We start from the raw sequence: 22474 nt of genomic DNA, 5'->3' as shown, positions 1-22474 counted from the left end.
ATCGACGGCACGACGCGTTCCGAATCGACGCACCGGCCCCTAGCCGGCAAGTCGCGCGGTTCCCAGCACTGGTATCGTCCTCGTCAGCCGCAGCCACCGCAGCAGCCACTCTATTACCCCGCCGCATCGTGGGACACGCGCACATTACATTTCAGGAACTGTTAGCACCGATCAAAAGTGAGTATAATGGTCCTGGGCTCCTGTACACTCGCAAATATGTGTTCAAGGCACTTGGGAGTATCTTTCTTGGATTTCTGGACTCCTGGACACTCTCAAATATGTGTCCAAAACACTTTTGAGTATCCTTCTTGGACTCTTGACTTTTAGATACTCTCAAATATCTAAAAAGGTTTTGAGTATTCCTCCTGGACTCCTGGACTCCTGGACTCTTGGATACTCAAATATCCGTCACTTCTTTGTGGATGAAAGATCTCAGCTGCTTGGGTCTGTGTCAAGAAATACTCTTGGGAGTACTACTAGAGCCACCAAAGGTTCTTCAAAGTCCTTCCACACTTATTACAGGGTTGCATAAAATTCACCTTGCTGTGACTCAACCTTTTAAAAAGAAAGTTTCTTTTTTTCTTTCAGCAGAAAATGGATTTCTGTAAAACTTTTATGAATGAAACTATGTGACAAATAAGTTTCAGTCGATGCACTTAGGTAACCTTCTTATCAGAGAGCAAGAAACTTTTTCAAGCGTTTCTGCAGTTATTGCAACATGTGCACTAACGATACGTTCTTGCATATCCTCCAGTGTCATTGGTAGCTCGCGATAAACTTTGTTTTTTAATGATCTCTAAAGAATGTAAACAAGTACATAACTTAAAATCTGGCGATTCAGTGTTACAAACCATGATAGGTTAACTTTTTTAAAGAAACTTCTTTCCCTAGGTTTTCGACTAACCTTCAAAATACTCCCACATAACCCTCAGAATATTGTGTCTTTCCCAAGTCTTTATTTTAAAATCGAGGTTAAGATTCACTATTGTCATATTAACAGTAATTTTTCCTGCGCAGGAAGGTGGCTCAGCTGTGTGCAGCTTAGACAATGTTCGAAGATTCTGACTCTGTATCAGAGGAAGAAAGAACTTCGTTCCGTCCGTTCACGCGGGAGTCCCTGGCAGCGATCGAGGCTCGCATTGCCGAAGAACATGCCAAGCAGAAGGAGCTCGAGAAGAAGAGAGCGGAAGGCGGCGAGGTATGAATGCGAGCTACCTTCTTTCACCTACGTAGAATGGCGAGCAGCGGTTTCCACTAGGATGGAACATCTCGAAACGATCTTTTCGCTGTTCTGTTTCCTCCCAGTCGACGAGAGTAGATCTCCATGCATTATTAATGCGCCTCGTTAACGATCACCCTCGTCGACTCTTCGCACACTGGTCTTCAGCATCCACTCAATCTCCCCAATGTCCTATCAACGAATACCCAATAACGAATGCCAAGCGAATCGCGACCATTGACACTGTGAAGCAAAAACTTCCGAGTGCTCTTTCCCCTCCGACTCCATCGGTCTCGGCAAGAGTGTCTCGAAGAAGGCACCCACGTAATTCGCTCATTAACATCGATGTACAGGTTGTTCTACTTTGCAGATCTATATAGCGAGTCCTCGAACGTACAAGCGTCGCTCTTAAAGTGCGTCACGAACTTTTTTTCCCCCTTCACTAACTAATACCTATGCGAAAGGGTCGATCGATGCTTTTCCATATAATGTGGTTTTCTTTTTCTCTTGTTTCTAGTTGAAGAGTTCGTGGAGCCAGACGTGGAAGGGATCGATCGATTCTGAGCATGATTCATTCACGGTGTTATCGATGGACGTTTACATTCTTTCTTTCCTGTCATTCTTTGCGTAGCTGCAGTGCCATTTTGCGAGATCTTGTTTCTTCATGTTCACTGATCATACAATGATGTACAAGCTGCGGTGTTTCTACCCTGTTCCACTTGTAAACAACCGATTGTTGCCTATACCCGTCGCGTTGATTGTTTGCTTGGTTTACTGCTAACGTAGTTGAAAATATATATGCCTATCCTATTGACGACTTCTCTCTCTACGTACATCTATCTCGCTCTCTTTTCTATATATAGAACACGACTGTCGTCGAATAATGTATTGTATTTGTGTTTTACCAAAGATATGTACGCGTACGAGCTCGATGTCTGCAGTGTCACTATCTGTGCCTGTTTCTATACGTACATACTATCATTATCGCTGTGTCGTAGCTCTCTCTCTTTCTCCCCTGTCTGTGTTCTTGTACAGTAAATTCCCTCATGGTTACAGGATGGGAGAAAGCTGTCCATAAATTTCAGGGACTTTCATTTTTACAGTGTCTGAATCGCTGGAGATTCGCGAGGTTTAAGGGAAATTGGAATTTAAAAAGTTCTCTTTTCTTGCCTCTGAGAGGGAGGGAAAGTTTTAAAGGAACTGTGCGTCGCAAATGAACTGCGTCTGCTTGGAAAAAGTTACTCAAGTTTCAGCCAATTAGGTCGCGCAGAGTTATTTCTGAGGATGCAGCCTCCTTGTCTCTTGTTACTCAATAGGAGGATTGTTTTCTCTTCCATTTGAAATTCCATTAGTTATTTTGCTGAGAGATGAATTTGTACTAATTCAATTGCACAGAATTTTAGTTGTGAAAATTGTTGAAAAGAGATATTTTCAGAAAAAATTAATATGAAGATATGAGAAATTAAGAGATACACTTTCTGGATATTTTTCTATACTCTTTTAAGGTTTGAAAAATATCACAGGATTGTTTGAGAGGCGGCTGATCATATACTGACCACTATCACTTAAATTTTCCCTCTTACATTAACTCTCGAATTTATAAAAATTGAATCTGTAATATTTAGCGTGTGCAATATTTTAAAAGTGGATAAAATTGAATATTAGGTTTCTTGAATTCTTTCAACAATCGAGTAATAATTCTTCTCTAAAATGTAGTCACAAGATGTCACTAAAGTTGTGAATAATTTATTGCAGAAATTTCTCCCCAAGAAATGAATATTGAAATCAGATCTGGAGAGGTGAAATTCAAGCAGATCAGTATTCGACATTAATTAATAGAATCTCTTTTCACCGTCTCCATGCAAGCAACGAGGACAAGATCAGGGAGAGAAAGAGAGAGCCGAGATGGTATCAGTTGATATGCTTCGATATCTTCCTCCCATTTCCCCCTAGCTTGCCTGGTCCCGCAGTCCTCTCGCTTTAACGTTTTCCCAGATATTAACATATATTATGCTCTCTTTATATATGTACCATAGATAGAACATATATACATATATATATATATATATATATATATATATATATATATATATATATATATATATATATATATATATATATATGTATATATGTTCTATCTATATATATATATATATATATATGTATATATGTATATATTTCTCTCTCCTCTACTGTCTACAGGGTGGACAAAAACGAGGGAAATCGTTTTAATTAAATTTCCTGTTTAAAGAATATTTTTAATTAGAGAATATTTTTCTTTGAAACTGGAATACATGAGAAGCCGTTTCAATTTAAAATGAATTCATTTTTGTCCACTCAGTTTTACACCCCAGTGTGTAAAGATTGGACGAAAACGAATCTTATTGCTTTCAAGGGAAAGTATTTTAATGAAATTTCTCCTTCAATAAAAAAGGAATATTTTTGTAAGACTTCAGTGCATGAAAAGTAGCTTCAATTAAAAACTTCAATTTGAAAATTCATTCGGTTCGTTTTTGCCCACCCTGTACACCCTGCCCCCACTTCTCCGCCCCTCTGTCTATCTTTTCTAGCGCCTCTGTCTCTCTGAAGCTTCTCGAATCGATCCCGATCCTCTTGCTACATATATCACCCATTCACTGTTTCCCGTTGACTGCGTATTAGCGAGCCCACCCCTCCTTCAACCCCTGTCTCACTCGCCTCAATTGTCCACCCCCTCACGTCCCTCCCGCCCTCCACCACAACCCTCTATTCTGTGTTGTTCTCTGTGTGTAACGACTGTTTCTCCGTTTCTCCAATTTCAGGGAGGTTTTGGACGGAAGAAAAAGAAAAAAGAAGTAAGACGTTACGTCACGCTAAGTAATACCGCTCTCTCTCTGTCTGTCATCCAACTTTCTTACCTTTATCATATTTATATACTTAGATACACACACATACACACACGCCATGCAGATAGATACGCGCACATAGAAAGGCCTAGACACCCTCGAATGTCTCATTTGCATAAGGGGCTGATAGGCTCTGATCTAGTCACGCCGGGACACCTGATTCCACCATGAGCTCTGTGGTGTTCAGTGACCCCTGTGGAGAGAGGGGTTCCCTTTCCTGTTCATGGAAAATTGGGTTCCTTGGGATTTTTGTTGAAGAATCTGTGTGGTCTATTTTCTGCCTCTTTCCTGTGTGTTGAAGAAGTTGTGATATTTTTCTGAAGATTCTACTGTATATTGAGAAAGTATTCCTCTGAGTATTCTGCTTTTTGTTGCAGAAAAATGGAGTCATTTTCCAGAGCGAAATTACTACATTCTCCAAGTCTTCATTTTCTCAGAGATCAATAGTTTTTAATTACGTCTGTATAAAAATATTACAACCACTTAGACACACAGAAACACTGAGAATAATTCACCACGTAGTTTCTCTGACGAAAAATCTTGAAGAATTTCATTTTGTAGCAACAGAAAAAAGGGAGCTGCCTCTTCAGTGGTAGTCACTGTACATTGATTCCTATCGCTCTCTCTCTCTATATACTGCTGATATTAATTAGACCAGCCCGATGATCGAGTCACCCCGACGTTTCTGGGTGATCGATTCGAAAGTTCAGCCACGGTCCTAACTCCACCCCTCAGCTCCTCGCCCCACGTGTTTGTCTTGCTTCTTTGACAGCGTGACTGATATTGACTCCACTGGTTTTGTTTCTCTTTACGCGTGTACGTGGATCTGTCGCGGTGAATGTGATTGATTTTTATTTTTATTTCTCTCTTTTTTTTAGCGAAATTCCTGGTGATTTGGGAGATAGAAACGGAGGTGATTTAGAGAGGGACTTGTGGAGTTTCAGTGGTAGAGATCAATGATTGGAGGTTGCTGGCTGGCTTATTTTTAGCTGAAGTTGTCGCTGAGAAGATGGATTTAATTACAGGATCTTTATTTTAAGTTCTTGAGGTTTCAGTTTGCCAGCTTTTTATTATATGTACTTTGAATTTTGTGGCAGCCAAGGGAAGAATCTTGAATATTTTATTGGATAGAGCAGCCTTGGACTACTTTCTGAGGAGGAGGGGGAATATTAAAGTTAGAGGCTAAGCAATTATCTTTGGGACAGAGTGATTGACTGACCCTTGTTAGTGTTAATATTGAGAGCAAGGGAGAAAACAACCCTTGTCAAATTTGACAATTTTTTTAATATAAAAATACACTCTAATTACCAGAAAAGAGATTCACAGCACAGTGGAAGCCACTAAAAAGAATATTGATCAATTCAACAAGAATTAAAGATGCTATGCAATTTTTTCTACCCTCCCAGAAAGACAAAAATTGTCAAGGTTTCGTTTTTGTTACAAGTTTTCTAATTTTCTTTTTCAATATTTTTTTCCATTGTTTTTTGCATCATCTCCCTCAACGAATTTTGAACTATTTTGAGACATAGAATCAAATCAAGCACATTCACCATAACATCCACAAGTCTGACATCCTTCCTTTGGCTAAATCGTAAAACTTGTAAACTTGTAAAAGTTGTCTAACCGCTTAAGTTACTGCGTTGTTGTACATACCATTGTAAATCGTATCTACGCTATTCTCGAGCAATCAGTGATACAGTTCCTATCGGGTACCGTGGTCACAGACGCGTATTCGTCACGCTGAGTCACACACACGTACACGATGGTAATAGAGCGTAAGAAAGCGCTTGTGCCCCGCTGTACACGTACACGCTGGCGCTCCATCTAAGTGTCTTGACGTCTTACGAACAATGTAAACGAGCCTGCCTGTGCCTCCTCGAAATATTCAAATCTAGACGATATCTCGAATCCACGAACGTAAGAGCGCTCATACGTTACGCTGGATTAAATGCTTTTGTTTACTGGGTCAGAGAGGTAAATATCTCAATCTCGATGATACTTCAATTAATCTCACCGATCGGCTGAGATCGAATCGATTTCGTCCAAGAACGCTGGGACATCGATTCGCTCCCATCTGTTATCGAAGGCACGACAATCTACACACGCATACGAAGTAGCTTCTGCTGAGATTGCGCATAGACGTGTGGACAGTACTTGACGAGATGGCTAGACAAAGTTTTGGCAATTGGAAGATAATTAAAGGGACTTGGAATTGTAGTTTAATTGAGGAAAGTAGCAAGAACTGAAAAATTTATGCTATTTACAGCACGTGTTTAACACAAAACGAAGAAACAGAAAATAATTCTATGCTTTTTCTACTGTTCTTGCTTTCTTCCCATTGAAAACAACTGACTCCATTAGAGAGAAATATTGAACATTGTCTCCTGACAAACTTCTTTCTCCACTAACGACCCTGCTGTGCCAGAGCCACAGTACAAACAATAGCCCAGAGGAAAATGAAACAGCCATTGCCGAGGAACTCAGAGGAGCAGAAAGATCCTCAGTTCGAGCTCGCTGAGGGTGGAGGCGACGAATTAAGAAAATATTCTCCCCCTGAGCAATTAATATATCATTGTATCGAATGAAAAGGCGTGGCCCAACGAGGTGCAAATTGAGAAAAAACTTGGCTAGGGCGAACAATGGAAGTAACAGAGTCTGAGTCCATTTTGTCAAGCACTGTACGCGTCTCGTGTTCTGTTTGTGTCTCAGAAGTCTCGTGGAAAGCGTTGGCCTGGAGCTACGTCTCCACTGAAGCAACGAGGAACTTTCTCTTGCTTGCTGGGCGATTTTTCTGGGCTTCCTGTTTCTGTTGCCAGCAAATGTTGTCTTGGAGTTCAAGCAAACCTCAAACATCCCTCAATTTATGCTCCAGTGAGGACAGAATATTTCTACAGTATTTTTTTCACTGATCTTTGATGAAGATTGCTATTCTGCGATTTCTCATTAAAGAGAGAATGATGATCCTCAGAGTACAAGACAATACTGTATAAATTAGGGTTTGCTGGGAAGGCTTTGGAAGCTCCATCAGCAAGAGACGACAAGATGTACTCGCTCCAGTGGAGACATAGCTCAAGGCGCTTCTCGAGACTCTTCCTGAGCCACGAATGGTGGAAGTAGAGAGAGCTGCGCCTGGAAACGCTTCTATAGATCGTACATATGCCCGTCTGCAGCAATGCTTGCCGCTGAAAAGTCTCCGCGCGTGCATAGACACCTCGCGTGTGTATGCACGCGCGCGCGCACACACCTTCTTCTCTCTTTTTTTTTTTTTTCTCTATTCATTAATTACGCGCCCCCGACAGCAGCATAAGCTCGCGAATCACACATGATCGCAGCGGCGTAGCCCCTCTCTGTTGGGATCAGTATTGATTTATCGCGTCGGTGTACGCGTCGCAATACAGTCTTTTGTGAAACGATAGTCTCCGCGGGTATCGAAGGACATCGATCGCGGGAAATTTCATTCGGGAGCCACATCGAAATCGCTGACATCGTGGCGAGCGATTTTAGACGATTTGTCGCGCTGTTTAGTTCGATTCGACATTTAATTTCAGACTTTTTGTTTGAGGGATAAATTGAACTATATCTCCATTTTTCGCGAAATTTTTCTGTTTCACGTTGCACGTTTGCAGTGCCTAATTATTGAATAAATTGTACGAATACTAAATTAATGATTACATAAATTCTGAAGGAAATGAGATAACGAAGAAGGCGATCGAGAACGCGTTCTGCTGCACCCGCGTTCGAGCTCTGGCCGTGAAGTTCCGCCTGAATATTCATCGGCAGACACTTCTCGCTTGTGTAAATTAGATTTAGGTAGAGTTTACGTATGATGAGAACGTTCTATAGTATAGATGGTCATTAGGCGTAGGAGGTTCGTGTATGTGCATCTAGCTGAGAGGACTATTTTTCTCTTACAGCGAATTTAGAACCATGTACAGGCTGCTTCAGTCCTGCGCTAACAAACATTGCCAATATGTTTGGGAAGACACTCTAAGCAAAAAGTGTTCCACACAGTGAGTCCATTTATCTTCCTTTTCGATATACGAAAAGGAAGGTAACATAAACCACAAATGATCAGATGCATTCAAGCTACTTAACTTTTAATTATAAATTATAACACTTGAAATCAAGTGTTCAAAATGAGCACCTGTTTCTATGCACCAAGTAGACCTGTTTTCATACAGAATACCAAGAACATCATTACCAATAAAAGCAGCTTTAGTATCTCAGTCTATACCTCAAAAACACGTAACACGTATTGCTCAGAACGACTCCTCGGTCATGTTAGCAGAGTTTGTCAGCCGAGATTTGGAGCAGCCTGTATGAAACACGCTTCTAGATAGTCTAGGGTAGTCTAGGTAATTGTATGGAATCGATTCGCTGGAGAATTACGAGATTAATCGCGTTAGGAGTCTCATTCGCGGGCACGGATCACCGACGTAATCCCAGAAGTAAAAAGGGGGAGGATTTCTTTCTTTTTTTTCTTCTGTAAAATGTAATATCGTCGGGGTTATTAAGCAGGTGGGGCTCGCCTCGAGTTTCTAACACGTAATGACACTCGGGGCGGAAAGGGTTCGGTGAGAGGGAGCGGAAAAACGAGCGGATCACGTTGGACCTCAGGTTCGTATGTTCACGACCCGCTTTTAGCACCAATCTCCGTACTGTACACACATATATAGATCGCCTTCTATAACGACTAGTCGCCATAGCTGCTTTTCAGACTAGACGCGGAATGGATGGTCCCGATGCTTCCAAAGTAGGAGAAAAAGAACAAATGTAGGGCAACGTAAACTACCACTCTGGTATCACTCCAGAGATTCAATACTCTTTTGATGGTTTAGAAACCAATGACACACTTAATCTGAAATCCATTAGCTGCTGTGGTCCGAATTTGGGGATCAGGAATATTTTATCTTATTATTTGATTAGATAGACCACAATTGGGATATTTTTCTTGTATTGTGAAGCATGTATAGGGTGACCAGGTTAACTGGGAACCCTCTGTGTTGGCAGCACTCATAATGCTAAGAGTATTTACAGTAAATATATCTCATGGTCCCTATTCAGGAATTAATACAGTAGTGTATGTATTTATGATACTAGAAAAATATCCCTTTTTAGGATTAGTGTACATATTACCAATACCTTAATAATGCATTTTGATACCATTTAAAATAACTATAATACACACAATCAGAAAATAATTGGCAATTAATGATTAATCAAGAGCCAAAAGTATGGTACTCACCTTGTGTGAGGCTCCTTGGGAGAGTCGCGAGTCTTCTCACAGTCACAGCACAAGAGAGACTGACATTGAGTGTGCCATTGACTAAAAGGTCAGCTTCTGATGGTCCCTTTATTGTTTGTTTACCCACGATTCTACCTGGAAGCTCGGGACACTGTTCCCTCGACGCACAGTGATTAATAAAAAGGAAAACGAGCCTAGAAGCGCATCTAGAAGCGGGTTCTGAATACAGGTGCACTCCTAGAGGACCAAACGACGAATGCCTCCGAGCCAGATTTTTTACCTTTTCTTTCATATTGTTTTTTGATCACTCAACAGATTGAACGCGAGCCAGACCGACCTGGTATTTTTGTAAATATAATTCTAGCACGTTTGATCACGGTAACGGATGGTTCAGTGCGTAATATCGATACGTGAGGAGCTGCATATTTTTTTGAGACTGAGCATGCTGAGAATGATGGTCACTTACCAGATTTTCCGTTCGCAGGTTCGGTATGACGACGAGGATGAGGACGAGGGTCCTCAGCCGGATCCGACGCTCGAGCAAGGAGGACCGATCCCGGTCCGACTGCAGGGCGAATTTCCACCCGAGTTGGCCTCCACACCTCTCGAGGATATCGATAGTTTCTATCATAACCAAAGGGTATTGGCGCTTTTGTTTTAATTATGAGGAAAATGTTCAGGAGAAAATCACCTTTTCTTTTTTGGCTTGTAGTGGAGTAGAACATTTTTTTTGGACAAGTTCAATGCAGGGGTGTTAAAGTAAAGGCTTTGCCCTTTAGAATGAGACCAAGCTCACCCTCCTGCGATTTTTTTTGACAAAGCTACAGCAGCTCAAAGATTGACCTCTTTTCTGGCCTCTGGAGATTCCAAGGCTGAAGGCTCACTTTTCAGTCAGAGCGCGATAACTTAGCGAAAAAAAATCGCAGAGCGCTCGCCGTGGTCTCGTTCAACAGGGGAAGGTTCAAACTTCAATCTCTCTTTAAAAAAGGTTCCAAAAAAAATTTATCAAGTTCCTGACAGTCGTCTGAACTTGGAAAAGATTCGAGGAAAAACCACCCTCCCTTTCTCGGTAGGTCATGACGTGGAGAATTTTTTTCGGGCAAGTTCAACTCAGGGTTGTAAAAGCAGATGCTTTGCCCTTTAAAATGAGACCAGGCTCACCCTCCTGCGATTTTTTTTGACGAAGCTACAGCAGCTCAAAGATTGGCCTCTTTTTTGGGCTCTGGATCGCTGGGTGATTCCAAAGGTGGAGGCTCACTTTTCGTTTAGACCTCGATATCTCAGTGAAAAAAAATCGCAGAGCACTCTCCATGGTCTCATTCGACAGGGAAGAGTTCAGGCTTCAATCTCCCTCTAAAAAAGATTCCAAAAAAAATTTATGAAGTTCCTGACAGTCGTCTGAACTTGGAAAAGATTCGAGGCAAAACCACCCTCCCTTTCTCGGTAGGTCATGAACTGGAGAATTTTTTTCGGGCATGTTCAACTCAGGGATGTAAAAGTAGATACTTCGCCCTTTAGAATGAGACCAGGCTGACCCTCCTGCGATTTTTTTTAACGATGCTACAGCAGCTCAAAGATTGTCAACAGTTTCCATCTCTAGAGTCTTGGAATCTTCTAATACTGGTGGCACAGTTTTCGTTCCAAGTGCTATAACTCGACCAAAAAAAATCGTAGATCACTTGCTAAGGTCTTATTCTAAAGAGGAGACTTCCAGCTTCAATTTTACGTGAAAAGACATCGCGAAAAAAATTTATTAAGCCCATGGTATACTCACAATCATAGTTTCTAAAATCAATGAACAAACTCGCACGTATGTATTCCATATTTCCTGTTCTTCATATATTATTCATGTGTTTCTTCTTTTAACAGACCTTCGTCGTCGTCAGCAAGGGAAAGGACATATTCAGGTTCTCAGCGACAGACGCGATGTGGATCCTCGACCCGTTCAACCCGATACGACGCGTGGCCATTTACATATTGGTTCACCCACTCTTCTCCCTCTTCATTATCACTACAATATTGGTTAACTGCATACTCATGATCATGCCCACCACGCCCACCATCGAGTCTACGGAGTGAGTATCGCTCAGCCTTCTGGCCTCGAGCATTCTGTAAACCAAGGAGGCGAGGATCCAATTGACTCTTGCCTCAGTCTTTCGTTTGTCCTTTGATTTATTGTCACCTTCCTTTGCTACCATTAAGTCTACTAATATCTGTAACGTGTACGAGCATCCTTCTTCCTTGGCCCACAAATTTCTCAATAATCCTGGGCCTTGGTGCACCAGGTCCTTTTTTACAAACAATTCTATACCTGGGCCAAGAGAATCGATGCTCGTACCGAGTCTGAAAGCTCAGCAACAAGATCTGTGTGGTTCTCGAGTGGATGGAAGCGATTCAGGTGTTCTGTTAACTTCAGAGAAGGAATCTGTCTAAGAAATACCGCGATGTTTGTAAAGTTTTCCTGGGGGAACTGAAACTAGGGACAGTAATATTTTACAGCAATTTTTTTTTTAATATTCCGTCAGATATATCTATATTTTCGCTTGCTCTGACTGTGAAACAACGTAGCTTAGCGTGTCCACGAGCCTAAGCCGAGATGAGTCCACTGATACATGATTTTAATCCTGAAACTCTAGATAAAGTCATCGAAAGCTTAAGGCGAGTACACGTTGTAAAGAATAGATATTTCAAGCAATGTTCTACGTGTTATAGCTCTAATATATGAGTAGAGACTGTGATAAATTGTATTCCGTTGGTAAGTCTTGTCCTAGTCTCTCTAGAGGTAGCGTGGTAGACGAGCGACCTGGGCGAATGAATTACTAAACTGCGGATTTTTAGGCACCTGTGGGAGCCTCTAACCTGTACAAAACTACACGTGACTTTAATTTCATATAATATTAAAAAGTGTAACAGGAGCGAGCACAATTTTGCCATGCAAATGACGAAGCTGCATAAAAATCCGCAGTCTAACGAAGAATTGCGTTTCCTTATTTCCCGAGTTCTCGCTGGAACTCGAGGAAGCAGTTGCCTTCGCCAGGTCGCAACCTAGCTGACTTGTCTACGTGAACAAATAACTCGCAATTAATTAGACACGTTAGAATCGTCGCGCGCAAGGAAATCGCATTTAAAGCTGAGGTGTGTTTGTTGTTTTCAGAGTGATATTTACGGGCATCTACACATTTGAGTCCGCCGTTAAGGTGATGGCGAGGGGTTTCATTCTGCAGCCTTTTACCTATCTTAGAGATGCATGGAATTGGCTCGACTTCGTAGTTATAGCTTTAGCGTGAGTAGTTAAAAACTTATTCTTTAATAAGCGAAAAAAGAAATGAAAAGAAAGCAGTACAGAAACGATGAACGACAGAGAGTAACAGAAATCGGAAACGTGGATATGTTTGCTAAAGAGATCCTTGATCAAATTCTGAGATACTTAAATCAATAGTTAAAGAAGACTAGTAGCCCTAAGTCCTGTGTAAAAGGAATATCAATATAGGATATCTCCTTAGGCTCAGTCAGAAAAATGACCATAGAGATCGTCTGGGTAATTTACCTTGCTCGTATAGTTGATTCAAGAAGTCATTAAATCGATATGTCGTGCGGCGGTAAGATCTGCATCCCAGGAAAGCGTGAGTCTCTTCCCTTGACCCTTCTGAAGACCAACAATTCTAAAAAAATCCTCTGAAAAATCTGATACACTGGTTTCTCGTTTCAGGTCAGAAATTTAGCAGATATCTTAGCATCCATGAGAAACTCACGCTTTCTTGGGGGAGAATCATTGACGAATCTACCTACGTTTGCGATCCTTGCTGCATTAGAGTGGTCTCTGAAGTTACAGAATCTGAAAACTAAGTGATAAGGCTTCGATATTGACCAGCCTAAGAGAGTCCCTTTTTTCTGTATTTTCTCTCCTTAGTTCCACGGGTAGATTCGTATGACGGTGACGATCTTAGCCGAACCGCGTCGACAGGACCGATTTTTTCAAAGATCTCGTCGACCTCCGTAACAACCAGTTGGCGCAGAGAAGCGTTTGATCCACGTGAACGCTGAATTAGCATCAAGTTAGATTATTTTCAGGCTATGACAGTAGACCTCGCTAGATACCTTTGAGTAACGCTATACATATTATATCTATGAAAATTGACAGTAGCACCGAGTTATACTTGAATCTTTTTCTCTTCTCACAGTGTAACATTACCCACACTTACACGCAGACACGTACACACGTATAGTTACACGACTACATAATAGGTATATGAAATTAGATCATTTAGTCGAGGATAGAGATATACTTATTATGTCTAGTATACCTCGAATCGAGAAGTATTTTCTTGTCATCGTAATGTTGATTAGTATAGCAAATATACGTCAATTCGAATCACTATTAATTGTTGTAGTTTAGAACATATATATTATATATCTTCTATATAACATATATTAAGTAATTGTTGATAGATCGTCAATAATATGGTGTATTTATTCGACGAGTACTCGACTTGCGACTCGGTACCACGAGAATTGTAAGAGATGCAAAGATACAAGCAAAGTGTTCTTTCAGATAAGCTGGTGGCTGATGGTCCTCTGTCTATAGTGAGTCTAGAGTCAAGGGAACCTTTGAGACCATTTCTACCACTTGGATATTCTCATGAATCTGTTCCTCATCTAGGAAGACACTGTTTATTTTTGAGGTTAAGAGGGAAACCAGGAGAAGAAGGATCCAGTTTGTTGAATTTCTGGAAATTCTGAGTTCAGTCACCAAACATCTTGTCTGAGAGAGCCACTGAAAATTGAGGGGCTCTGTGGGAAAAAATGTCCATCTCTATCAAAAATATACAAATGAAATACTAAATTACTGATATTCTTAAATTCCAGCTGCAAAACTCATCTTAAATTTTATTTCAATGGCCTCTGGAATGACTGAGGGATTATATAAAGAAAATACTATTTTCCCACTGAGCCCACCAATTCTGATTGAATCAAAAGAAAAAGAAGAAAAATTCTAAGATAAATTCTTGTGATACCGTGCCACCAAATTCCATCGTGCATGCAGTAATAGCTATCTTAAGATACACGCAGTTCAAGCAGACTTTTGGTAGGCCATTAGGAACAGTAGTAGCGAGTAACTGACCTTTTGAGTACATTAACCACCCACAACTCTCTTTTTCTAACGTTTTGTTTTTTTGTTTGTATCACTGTAATGTGTGTGATGTTCGGGTGTATTGCAGTTATGTGACGATGGGCATAGATCTAGGCAACCTTGCCGCTCTCAGGACATTTCGAGTCCTCCGAGCCTTGAAGACTGTCGCTATTGTACCAGGTATGCTTAGTGAAATAGAATTGGTCGTAGACGCAGAGATAGAGGTCTCATAGACACAGTCGCGGTACACATTCTCGCATCCGATCACTCTTGCCACCATTTCATCTTCTCTAGATTTTCTCTGCTCATCTGTTGAATCACTCATCCAACTAAATTTATCAACGTTCAGATCATCGACCATCACCAGAGTCCCTTCGTCACCTCGTTCCCCTGTCCCCTCTTCCTCCTCTCGGGGAGGGTCCACCTTCTTCAGCCAGTTCATCGCCTCTTTCCACACGCTGAAGACGGATCGTCAGAAAGTCAAGGCCATGCTAATCCTCTACTGAGCTCCACTGTCCTATTCTCTCGTTGTCTAGGTCTGAAAACCATTGTCGGCGCTGTGATAGAATCCGTGAAGAACCTGCGCGATGTGATAATCCTGACGATGTTCTCTCTTTCCGTCTTTGCGCTGATGGGCCTCCAGATTTACATGGGGGTGCTCACGCAAAAGTGTATAAAAAATTTTCCCGAGGACGGCTCCTGGGGCAACCTCACCGATGAAAACTGGGAGCGATTCGTCAGTAACGAAAGTACGTACAGTTTTTTTGTGAAAGGGTGTTGCAGAAGAAACAACACAGAAGTTAGACACGTAGGAACTTTTGTCTTGAAGCTTAAGACCTCTTCTTTTGAAACACCCTCTATTTTCAATCTAGAACCTAGCTCAAATCCTCAGGGAATCCCAAATACTGTGTTTTTAACCCTGTCTGCTGTTTCCTTTTTAGCTAATTGGTACGTGGACGAGGCTAAAAACATGCCCTTGTGTGGAAATTCATCTGGAGCAGGGTAAGAGTCCCACATTTTCTGCTAGTTGTATATTTTAAGTGAAATTATCACTTGATAGGTTATATTAATGAAAATGTGTACCTATAATATTTCTTCTGGACTACAGGCAGTGCCTTCCTGGCTACACGTGTTTACAAGGATACGGCGATAATCCGAATTATGGTTACACGAGCTTCGACACCTTTGGCTGGGCCCTGCTTTCCGCTTTCCGTCTGATGACGCAGGATTACTGGGAGAATTTGTACCAGCTGGTGTTGAGATCTGCCGGCCCGTGGCATATGTTATTCTTCATTGTCATCATTTTCCTCGGCTCCTTTTATCTCGTCAACTTGATTCTTGCCATTGTCGCGATGTCGTACGACGAGTTGCAGAAGAAGGCTGAGGAGGAGGAAGCCGCTGAAGAAGAATTCATAAGAGTACAGTGTGCTAACTTTGCAGATCAGGATTTCTTCTGTGGCTCTCTATGACTCCTTCCTCCATCCTGTTCCCCCTATCCTCACTTTTTTTCTTGTCCCTGTGTTCGTCTCTTTCTTTCGCCCCGGAAACTCGGTGTTGGGACCTCTAGGAGATTCCCCTAGGCTGAGACCTAGGGAATGGTCTCCTAGTCATGTGGCTTTTTGAGAAATCCTGCTGTATTTGAATAGAGTTCAGAGGCCAAAGAGATTAGCTCTACTTCTCCAGTTTTTCACAATTTCAGCGCCAAAGCGGGGCATTTCGTGGAGTTAATCGATTTGGCGAATGAGCAGATTTGTAATCGAGTTCCACTGAATTTCTGACCCTTGTAGGAAGCCGCTGTAGCAGCTCAGGCAAAAGAGAACCGCCAGAGCAAAGCGGCGGCGAAAGCAGCCGCGCAGGCAGCGGAGCAGGCAGCCGAGCAGATTGTTAAGTCTCCATCAGCGTTCTCGTGTCACAGCTACGAGCTGTTCGTCGGCCAGGAGAGAGGGAACGACGACAACAATAAAGAGAGAATGAGTATAAGGTCCATCGAGTCTGTCAGCGAGCACAGGGTGAAGCAAATCAACAACCACACCACCACCACCAAAATACGGAAAGTCAGCTCCGTAAGTTTCCGCCTGGTCCTCGGTGTCTCCTTCTTCAACGTGATGTACTTTGCTCCTGTCTATTGAGTCTGTCTCCCTGTATCCTAACCTCGCTTCTACGAGAGCAGATCACGCGAGGCTATTCGAATTTCGACTCGACTCGTCGGTAAAACAAGTATTGAAGAATATTAGACCATCCCATGAATGAGGCTTCTGGGAAATCAGTGCCAACATTAAGAAACTAAATAACTAGAATTATTTTGTTGAATATTCAATTCTTGAGACTCTCCTTTAAAGCGTTCCCAATTTAGGAAATTAAAGTGTAAAACAGAAAGCAGCGTTGCTCATGGGATGATCTAATAGAACAGTAGTTTTTGGAGCAAGGATATGAGGACATAGTCCAGCTAGAATTTTGTATGGAAGTGAAGGCAAAGGACTTTGAGCACTGTCTAAGCGATTGAGGAAGATTGAGGAAGATTGAGGACGATTGAGGACGATTGAGGAGGTTTGCTGAGGCCTGGAATGCGCTGGCTTAGGGTGTGCAGCTAGAGAACCTTGGTATGAGGCTGTTGAGGCAAGGAGAGGTTGTATCCAGGAGGAATTGATGGTCTAGCCTACGTCGACGAGTCGAGCCCTCTCATAAGCTCTGTCGCTCTGTGGCATGCTTGACGTGTATACTGTACCAACTGCTCCTTCGTCTAGGACGCTTCTAAACTGTTTAATTTACCATTTCCATCGCGCCTGTACTTCAACTTTAAGTTCACATCTCGTCTTTTGATCAAGTAACAGAGTAATCAGGTCCGACTTCAAACTGCATTGCATGCACGGAAGCATGTGTTGTGTCTTAGAGAAAAGGAGATACGAATTTTGGGAAGAATTGTCAAATTGTCTTAATTACACACCGATCTTCGTGTCTCCCGTTTTTCTATTCCTGAACTATGATTCTAAGACAAGTTCTATCATCTCTTCTTGTTGCTGTCACTTCTGCGTACGCTTTGCTAGTGTCATATTACAAATCATATCCGTATGGGTGGCTCCTTGGTGTACAATGTAGACAACATTAAGAGCCATTGGTAGGAGATATCTTTTCTTCTTTTTTTCTTAAGGTCTCTCGCGCCGCTAATGGCCAGTTTACTAATGCCTACCAGGAAAGCCTGCAGAAGGTATGTGCCACGACCGTACGTACTAAATTTAGCTCTACAGGATCTTCAGGATCCTAAAATTATATTCAGAAGAAGGTTACACCATCAGGAGTATCATGGATACCAATGGAAATTAAATCTCTTGAAGAATTCTATCCAGAAGGAGTACCTAGCTTCACTAGAGTACAATTCTTTGCTTCAAAATCTTCAGTCACTGCCAGGGTCCACTGGATCTGTAGGGCCCAGGTCTGCAGAGCTCACAGTAACCATCTAGACTCTAAGCAGTCTACATTCTGCCTAGATTTCTGGATACTGGAGGCTCTCTAGGTCCTACAGGCATTTGCTTAAAGCTAGCAGTCTCTGCCTCTGGTTTAATGATAGGGATAGTCACTATTTTAAGGTTAGGAGTAACCTGACGCTTTTCAGCTCACCCTGAAGTTAGGGAAACCTTGGCCCCTCCCTTTTGAGGTCTCTAGGGCTCACAGTAACTATCTAGATTCTAGGTAACCTAGACTCTAGGTAACCTGGACTCTAGGTCCTAGAGGCATTTGCTTGGAGCTAGCAGTCAGCCTCTTTTAACGAGAGGAACAGTCACTATTTTAGGTTATAATTTACAAGACGCTTTTCAGCTCACCCTGGAGTTACAGAACCCCCTGGTCCCTCCCTTCTGAAGTCTCCCCTACCTCCTGGCGCCAGTGTTCCATAGAAGAGTGAAAGAGAAAAGCGGTGGTCCGCCTTGTTGTAATTCCAGGCGAGCCTTAGTCTACCTGGCTCTCCCTTCAATCTTCGTCGGAGCAGTCGCGGCAGTCATCAGTTCACGATAAGGAATGGTCGTGGCCGTTTCGTCGGGCCGCCAGGCGGGGACAGGAAGCCCCTAGTGCTCTCGACGTACCTTGACGCTCAGGAACACCTGCCCTACGCCGACGACTCGAACGCAGTGACGCCGATGTCAGAGGAGAATGGCACCATCGTGGTCTCTGGCTACTACGCGAACCTGGGATCCAGGCACTCGTCGTACACCTCGCACGCCTCGCGGTTCTCGTACACGTCCCATGGGGACTTGATCGGCGGCATCGTCAACGCTGGCAAACCGATGACCAAGGAGAGCCAGCTGAGGATCAGGTCGTCGGTCAGGCCTCCCTCTGTTAATGGACATTTCACGGATTCCAATCAGAAATACCATTATGTGAGTGGGTTGGTTTGAGGTGGAGGATGTAGGGGATGGAGGAGTAATGTTGGAATTTGGTTTCAGGAAGGGGATCTGGAGGATCCTATGGGCAAGGCGAAGCAACAAGACAATCCGTTTATAGAGCCTTCTCAGCAGCACGCTGTGGTTGACATGAAAGGTAGCAATGATGTTTTTTTAGGAACATTTTCTGGAAAGATGTGATATCTACTTTTTTGGTCTGTAGCTGAGTAGAAAAAAATCTTCGGCAAAATTCAATTCAAGGGTGTTAAAGTAGAGGCTTTGCCCTTTGAAATGAGACCAGGCTCACCTTGGTGCGATTTTTTTTCGCAAAGATACAGCAGCTCAAAGATTGGCAACTTTTTGCTTCTCTGGATAACTGGGTGATTGTGAGGTCGATGACTCATTTTTCATTCAGAGCGCGATAACTCAGCGAAAAAAAATCGCTGAGCGCTTGCCATGATCTCGTTCGACAGGGGAGGCTTTAGACTTCAATCTACCCCTAAAAAAGATCCCCCAAAAAATTCATCAAGTTCCTGACAGTTGTAGAAAGTTGAGAAATATTCGGGGAAAAAGCACCCTCTCTTTCTTGGCGGGTCGTGAATTGAAGAATTTTTTTCGAATAAACTCAATGCAGAGGTGTTAAAGTAGAGGCTTTGCCCTTTGAAATGAGACCAGGCTCACCTCGGTGCGATTTTTTTTCGCAAAGTTACAGCAGCTCAAATATTGGCAACTTTTTGCTTCTCTGGATAACTGGGTGATTCTGAGGTCGATGACTCAGTTTTCATTCAGAGCGCGATAACTCAGCGAAAAAAAATCGCAGAGCGCTCACCATGGTCTCGTTCGACAGGGGAGAGTTCAGACTTCAATCTCCCGCTAAAAAAGATCCGCCAAAAAATTTATCAAGTCCCTCAGAGTTGCCTAAATCAGACAAATATTCTGAAAAAAACCATCTCCTATTTCTCGGCGTGTCATGGATTGGAGAATTTTTTTCGGACAAGTTCAACTCAGGGGTGTAAAAATAGAGGCTTTGCTCTTTAAAATGAGTCCAAGCTCATCTCGCTGCGATTTTTTTTCGTAAAGATACAGAAACTCAAAGATTGGCCTCTTTTTTGGGCTCTTGATTGCTGGCTGACTTTGAGCCTGGAGACTCACTTTTCATTCAGATCGCGATAACTCAGCGAAAAAAAATCGCAGAGCGCTCGTCATGGTCTCGTTCGACAGAGGAAGGTTCAATCTTCAATCTGCACCCAAAAGAAATCCCCCCAAAAATTTATCAAGTTCTTGTCAGTCATCTGAACTTGGAAAAAATTGGGTGAAGAACCACCCTCTATCTGTCTCGGCGGATCGTGGATTGGAGAATTTTTTTCGGACAAATTCGATGCAGGGATGTTAAAGTAGAGACTTTGCCCTTTAATATGAGACCAGGCTCACCTCGCTACGATTTTTTTTCGCAAAGATACAGCAGCTCAAAGATCGACAATCTCTCGCCCCAACTAATCCTGTAACTTTGCTCAGAAGTAAATAATAATTATTAATAATTGTTAAGCATTATTGATGTTTCTTCTTTTTCCAGACGTGATGGTGCTAAACGATATCATAGAGCAGGCCGCGGGACGTCAGAGCAGAACGCCAGAGCCAGAAGGTAATATCGCGACTCCAGTGTCTGTTCGCCTCCATCGTTTTACAGTTTCTATTACCCTTATCACAGATGTGTATCTCTTGTGTGATGAGCATCATACCATTCAATGTACACTTTTCTTACAATTGAATCTGTAAGTTCAGGAACCACATTCTGAGATGATTCATCTCAGTGTCTACTTTGACATTTTATCTGAACCCTAATTCTGGACTTCTGTTCTCCAACTCACAGATTCAATCTCTATCTCTTTTTTTCTTTCCTCTGTCTCTATCTCTCTACAAATTCTTCAACACCAAAGACTTTCATCCAAACACCTTCTGTACATAGTAGACTCCCATATCATTTTCTTAAGTTACTGGCGACGACAATGAAAATACTCTCAACTTTCGACTCCCAGATTCATCTCAATACATTTCTCGAACTAGGTTTCGTTTTCCTCAGCGCAGAAAAGAAGGACTGCCAGATCCTAAATTTGTCCTCTCGGTCTCTGCTCTCACACGGTTTGCGAAAATGTTAAAAAATGAAAACGAATCATTCCAGTGCCCTTGTTGGAAGGATGACGAACAGTTTGTAATAGTTTCTTTTGGGGAAACAGAGTTTGTTTTCCTCTTGACACGACACAGATTAATATATCCTCGCTGCACGATCCTGGACGCTTGGCGCCTGGATTAACGCTTCTAGTCTCCTCGTCTTCGACCACTTTGCCACTGCAGCGGCTCCTCCGTTTGATTTTTCGTGAAATGGCTACGGCACACGCTTCGAGGGCACCGCCTCAGCTGCGCACAGTCAGAGCATAGAATCGAGAAGCTTCCTCAGCGGCGACTCAGCCACTTGCCGTTTTCTCTCCTCAAACAATGCTCTGGACACTGCGATTAGAGCTTTAGACAGTGAACGTCTTAGAGAGGCACGCAAATATCGCTTCGACATCGTTTTTGCGTTGATCCAGCACCTAGTCTAGAGATATTCAAGGAAATAGGAGTGACCAGCTCACTCTCTGCTTAGGTCTCATCCCAGCCGATAGGGATTAGTCAGATTTCAAGGCTAGTTTCCATATACTTTATTTGAAATCCCTGTCTCCTTCATAGAGCTCCTAAGCGAATCCCTTCATTTAGCTTTTAAGCTTTGTGCTTCTGTCTGAGGAGTATAGTGATTCACAGATCAATCCTTAGAGTCTTAGACCAGTTTGTAGCAAATCCTTAAGGATACAGTATTTACATTGACTCTACAGTGTACCCTAGTGGTGGTGAGAGATCTAGTGCAATGAAAATCAAATCTGGTACTTTAAAATTGTTATAAAATTTAAAAACGTGGCTCAAATAGCCCTATGCACTATAACTTCTGCATCAGTTTTCCTTAATTTTCGAGTCAAAGTCTGTGAATCCTTGTACACTATCCTGCTGTAGAAACTGCTTGTTCTTTCCTTCCGTTTGCCTTGCCTGCTTGGTCTGTACATATAATCTGTGTTCTAAAGAAAGAGAATCTTGTAAAACTGTACTTAAGAAAAGAACATGCTTGACGAACGAGAAAAAACCTCTTTCCCCAAAAAGAGTGGCGCAAGACAAAATGACTAACACCGCCTTACAGTTTCGACCCATTACTTTCCGACAGCAGATGATGAAGAAGGGCAAACATTCAAGGATAAGCTTTTGGACGCGGTGGTGCGTTGTATCGATATCTTCTGCGTGTGGAACTGCTGCCGTTTGTGGCTCGAGTTTCAAAAATACGTGTCACTGTTGGTGTTCGATCCGTTTGTAGAGCTTTTCATCACTCTTTGTATCGTCGTTAATACCCTCTTCATGGCGTTGGATCATCATGACATGGATAAGGACATGGAGCGAGTGCTTAAGACAGGAAACTATGTAAGTTCTTCCCTCAATCATATATGCTTATTGTTTTCTTAAGATAGTAACACTTTTTACTAAGGCAAGAGACCCTGTTACTGTGCTTTCCATGTAAAATCTATATTAAACAGAGTATGTAAT

The 22474-nt window shown here is 42.3% G+C and overlaps 1 protein-coding gene across 16 annotated transcripts in view; it reads left to right on the top strand.

Annotated features, from left to right (window-relative positions):
• Positions 1-52: 52 nt before the first annotated feature.
• The window catches only part of Para (sodium voltage-gated channel paralytic), a 34939-nt gene continuing 12517 nt past the window's right edge, over positions 53-22474 (top strand). For 4 of the 16 annotated variants that reach the window (XM_076382559.1, XM_076382558.1, XM_076382561.1 and 1 more), the window contains exons 1-14: positions 53-177; positions 1018-1198; positions 9834-9989; positions 11219-11424; positions 12504-12632; positions 14569-14660; positions 15017-15229; positions 15422-15482; positions 15589-15898; positions 16268-16543; positions 18416-18850; positions 18917-19010; positions 20427-20495; positions 22101-22351. In XM_076382559.1, the coding sequence (XP_076238674.1) occupies positions 1049-1198; positions 9834-9989; positions 11219-11424; positions 12504-12632; positions 14569-14660; positions 15017-15229; positions 15422-15482; positions 15589-15898; positions 16268-16543; positions 18416-18850; positions 18917-19010; positions 20427-20495; positions 22101-22351 (2442 nt within the window). In that variant the 5' untranslated portion in view covers positions 53-177; positions 1018-1048. Of the gene's footprint in view, positions 178-1017; positions 1199-4020; positions 4054-9833; positions 9990-11218; positions 11425-12503; positions 12633-14568; positions 14661-15016; positions 15230-15421; positions 15483-15588; positions 15899-16267; positions 16544-17628; positions 17686-18415; positions 18851-18916; positions 19011-20426; positions 20496-22076; positions 22352-22474 lie in introns of all 16 variants that reach the window. The other 12 variants (XM_076382556.1, XM_076382555.1, XM_076382560.1 and 9 more) reach the window with 6 other exon arrangements.

The sequence above is a fragment of the Calliopsis andreniformis genome, chromosome 7 (assembly GCF_051401765.1).
Source record: "Calliopsis andreniformis isolate RMS-2024a chromosome 7, iyCalAndr_principal, whole genome shotgun sequence".
Taxonomy (NCBI): domain Eukaryota; kingdom Metazoa; phylum Arthropoda; class Insecta; order Hymenoptera; family Andrenidae; genus Calliopsis; species Calliopsis andreniformis.
The sequence above is the reverse complement of the archived record's forward strand: the minus strand, read 5'-3'. Positions and strand labels throughout refer to the sequence as shown.